Source organism: Austrofundulus limnaeus, unplaced genomic scaffold (assembly GCF_001266775.1).
Source record: "Austrofundulus limnaeus strain Quisiro unplaced genomic scaffold, Austrofundulus_limnaeus-1.0 Scaffold355, whole genome shotgun sequence".
In the NCBI taxonomy this organism is placed as follows: domain Eukaryota; kingdom Metazoa; phylum Chordata; class Actinopteri; order Cyprinodontiformes; family Rivulidae; genus Austrofundulus; species Austrofundulus limnaeus.
This window is the reverse complement of record NW_013952757.1, coordinates 214078-218242: the sequence shown is the minus strand read 5'-3', so window position 1 is coordinate 218242 and position 4165 is coordinate 214078. Positions and strand designations below refer to the sequence as shown.

The 4165-nt window shown below is 38.2% G+C and overlaps 1 protein-coding gene across 1 annotated transcript in view; it reads left to right on the top strand.

Annotated features, from left to right (window-relative positions):
- Positions 1-583: 583 nt before the first annotated feature.
- dpt (dermatopontin) overlaps positions 584-4165 on the top strand; it is a 7322-nt gene continuing 3740 nt past the window's right edge. Inside the window, exon 1 of the mRNA XM_014023056.1 lies at positions 584-936. Within this exon, the coding sequence (XP_013878510.1) occupies positions 662-936 (275 nt within the window). The 5' untranslated portion in view covers positions 584-661. The remainder of the gene's footprint in view (positions 937-4165) is intronic.

Sequence of the window (4165 nt, the reverse complement as noted above, 5' to 3'; positions counted from 1 at the left end):
TCCCGTGTGTCGAGCCCTTTAGCAGTTAGCAATTAGCTGTTAAGCTTCTGCTATTTTTTACATGTTAGCATTAGCAAAGCTAACATTTTGGTTAGCTGTGCTCACCACTAGCATCCAGTATTTCCTGTCATGGTGTTCGCAAGAAATCAATATGAAGTTGTTGTGGCTCAGTACATGCAATTTTACCAACTRCTAAACTGCCCCTCTGAACTTGTTTTAAAAAGAACCTTTAATGGTCCCGATTTACTTTACATTTAACCAAAAAAGTGAAAGTGTTCATTATAAAGTGGCTAAATATTTGCTAYGTTAAAAATCTGATGAAATGTAAAAAGGTACGTTTTTAAAGTATCCCTTCAGCAAAGAAAGTCATTGAGCGTTAGATGGTTAACATGAGTGCATTTCCCAGTCACATAAATATCTSTATAACATTTAATCTGAAGTGCTGACTTTTAAGGACATCCCTCATCTCCACGAAGACTTTATGACTGTTGTGTGTYGGAGTCGACCTTAAAAAGTCRGCCGAGGACCACTTGGATTTGTCTSGYGACCAGAAAATTACACATCACTCCTGGGGCCCAAACATCTGGATAACAAAGGACTCTGAGGAGTTTAAACAGAGGCAGCTGTGAGGGAGTGCAGCAGACGGACAGATCTGTTCAACATGAATCCTGCTCTGGTGGCGCTCCTCTGGTCTCTGCTTGCYTCCACAGCAGCTCAGCCCTACGACCACTATGACATGGGCTGGGTGAACGGCTACCGCCAGGGCTTCAACTTCCAGTGTCCCCACGGAGAGGTCCTCGTCGCCGTCAGGAGCTACTTCAGTGAGGCGGATGGCTCGGACCGCCTGTGGTCATTTGAATGCCAGCCCACACCTGAGGGACTGGGCGAGCCCAGTGACTGCTGGTGGGACGACATCAACCGTGCWGGGCTGGAGTGGTGGGTACTCAAAATTATTTTACTTAAATTCTTCAGCTATGAGTGACATAAAGTGAAGAAGGGTTAGGGTTAGAGAGGAGAAACCTGTGCTGCAAGTCAAAACTTTAGACAGATTGATGATTTATTTTTATTATTTGTAATTTGATTTTTTTCAAACATCTCAAAAGGACATTTATTACAGAATAAAACTGAGSAAAAACTACTGGAAGTGTGCTTTTTACCCATAGAAGTTTAGTTTAAGAAATAAAGTAAACCTTTTGATTGGATAGATGACTGTACTACTGTATAATCATATACCCCCAAATTTAATCTGCTCAGAAATTGTGTAATTAAAATGTCCCTCCTTAAATTAAAAAACTTATAACTGTTTATGAAAACTTTAAACTAAAAGGGAATAGAATACTTTGAGGCCTTGTCCACACTACTTGTTCTCTAGTTTTTTAATATACGAACATGTACATATTAGGTGGTTTTTGCTCTGTCCATCCACACATAAACAGGATTTTGGGGAGTAAATATTAAAAAAAAATTACAAAGTGAAAATAAAACAAATGTTTTTGGTCTATCTGTGTGGATTCAAAATACATAGCATTTCAAAAAAAAAAAAAAAAAAGATGACAAAACCATCTGTTTTGTCACTTTTGGCCCAGAAACTAAAAGAAGAATAAGGAAGATTTGTTTTTGTTTTTTCTCATAAACTTTGATTCTATGTAAATGTAACTGTGCAGAAACTGTGAACTGTATAAAAATGTTAAATCTTTAGTCATTCTAGCTGTTGTCATCTTCCTAAAATAGTCATCCAGCTCATGTTCTCAAGTTTGTCACAAAACTCAAATATGTTTAATTGTGCCGTCTTGGTTGAGTCATTTTATTTCCTGAAAATTTTGACAAAAAAAAAAAAGAACAGTTTTAGGCAATTATTTTAGGAAGCTTATTTTTTATGTAAATGTTTTTTGCCACCTAGTGTTATCCCAAGAGAGTTTCAGCTTTTTTTGTAAAAACGTGTAGCCTGGTTAAAACCAGACCCTGTCCTTCACTTGGCTTCGTACAAGGGTCTGGACTTGATGCATAGAGAAGCGTTTCTGGCAGGAGGCGTGGCCTCTGTTGAAGCATGTGTGCTGTCGGTGTGAAGGAGGCTAAGCTAAGAAGCTAACCGGAAATCGCGTGTGCTGTAAACAACCCTATTGAGAGGAGAAATATACAAGACGACTGTAAATGAGAGCTGCTGCTTTGTCTGACAATTATAATTTAATGTGGAAGCCTTATCAACACAGACTGGCTTCATTCACTTCCTCCACTGCCGTATGCTAAACTAACTAGCAAACACTGCGCAGAAAGTCGACGTCATTCAAAACTCCACCTTCTGTTCTCTGATTGGTCCAGGTAAAATAAACTACAAGCAGACACTGCGCAGAAAATTAACGTTCTGTTCTCTGATTGGCCCGGCTAAAAATCAGCCAGTGAAATCCTTGTCAGTGGGAGAAGTCCCAGACGGAGCAGTGAAGGGAAACTAGAACTGAGCGGAGCTGCGTAGGAAGGCAAGGGCCAGGCTAAAAAATGTGTGAATATAATAAGAAAAGAGCAATTAATAGTAGTGGGAAGAGCTAATAGGTTAGCCTCTCCAACTAATAAACAGCTAACTAAATTATAACTTTACTAATGCTAAACATCTAACAATTAGTGAAAGCTAACACTAAYAGCTAATAGCCAAGACAACTGTGACTCAGTCTAAGCAACACGTGTTTTTATCTCCTTCCAGCTGAAGACTGGTGGACTGACACAATGATGATGGTGTTAGCATGTTAGTTAGATAACTTTGGCAAAACATGATTTAGCAACTGGTCCGCTAACAGTTTTTTAAAAGTTAGTGAAAATGCTAACCCACTAAAGTCGTTAAACCTGTTGATGTTAGTTTGTTAATTAGCTGTTAGCRGACTTAAAGCTGGCAAAACCTAAATTAGCGGAAGCTAATTGGTCCACTAATGGTTTGCGAAGTTAGTTCAAAGGTAATTTATTAAACTTCAAAATTTGCTCAGAAAATAAGCTGATTAGGAGAACCATGCCCACCGCTGAGTATAAGAAATAAGTGAAATAGTGCGGATAATTATTGTTATTCTTACTTATTCTTACTAAAATAAACTTTTACTGACAGTAAGAGGTGAACCATTCAGCTGGAGKTTACTTCCTGTTAAATGGGAGTCATTCCTCTCCACTGTCTCCCTCTGACCTGTACTTATTCAGGGTGAGGGTCTATGATTCTGTGCAATGTGTTTTCCTTTAAGCCAAAATTTAAAATAGTGTTTTGAATCAGCTACTGATGTACTGTGAATTTAAGKTTTAAAGTCTCTCACAATCAGAGAGAGAAACAGGTTTATGAATCAGTCTCTATAATGATAAAATAAAACTTTAAATCAGTCTCTGCTCATCTTCTAAACCCTTTGTCGTATTATTTTTGTTTTTCTGGCTAAAACCATCTGATTTTGGTCGGCTGTTTTTTTGGTCATAGAGACAAAGCAGATCCTCCAGAGCCTGAACGACTGCACGTCCCCCTCCAGAGCAGATATTATGTCTTCAGCTGACAGTTCACATAACTACACCCAGAGAGTTTCACCAKGCTCCATCCAACAGGCAGTGGTCCTTCAGAGATGTCCTGCTTTAATTTATAGGCCACATATGTCGTCAACCTTTAATTCCATATATCCAAGGCTTTCAATTTTCACCATATCAAATGCCACAAGCTCACATAAACACCTCTAACTACCAGTTTCACTCAAAGGTTGATCTAAATAAAGGTTTTGAACCAACCTTTAGAAAAAGATCTTTATCATCTTTATCTTCAACACCTCAACACCCTTCTGTGTCTGCTTCACGGGCCTCAGTGTGGTTTGGAGAAAACACATTTGTACTATTTTTATAGATTTATTTTAAGTTAAATTTGACTACAGCCAACCCACAGTGAACAGTTTTTATCACGGTAATGCATGCTTCTTTTTTCTTTTTTTTTTACTATAGATGTTAGTTTGAGTTGAACTGATTGCTCTGCAGGAATTATGTCCAGCTTATTTAACTTATTAATTAATGAGTAAAGACTGTCACCATGAGAAATGTGGGATTCCCTGGTGTTCCTGGATTTATAGGGGGTCTAGCTACTTTACATTACCAATCAAAGTGGATATAAAACTGTCTATGTTTTTGTTCAAACAGCAGGCTTGTGATGTGTATATATATA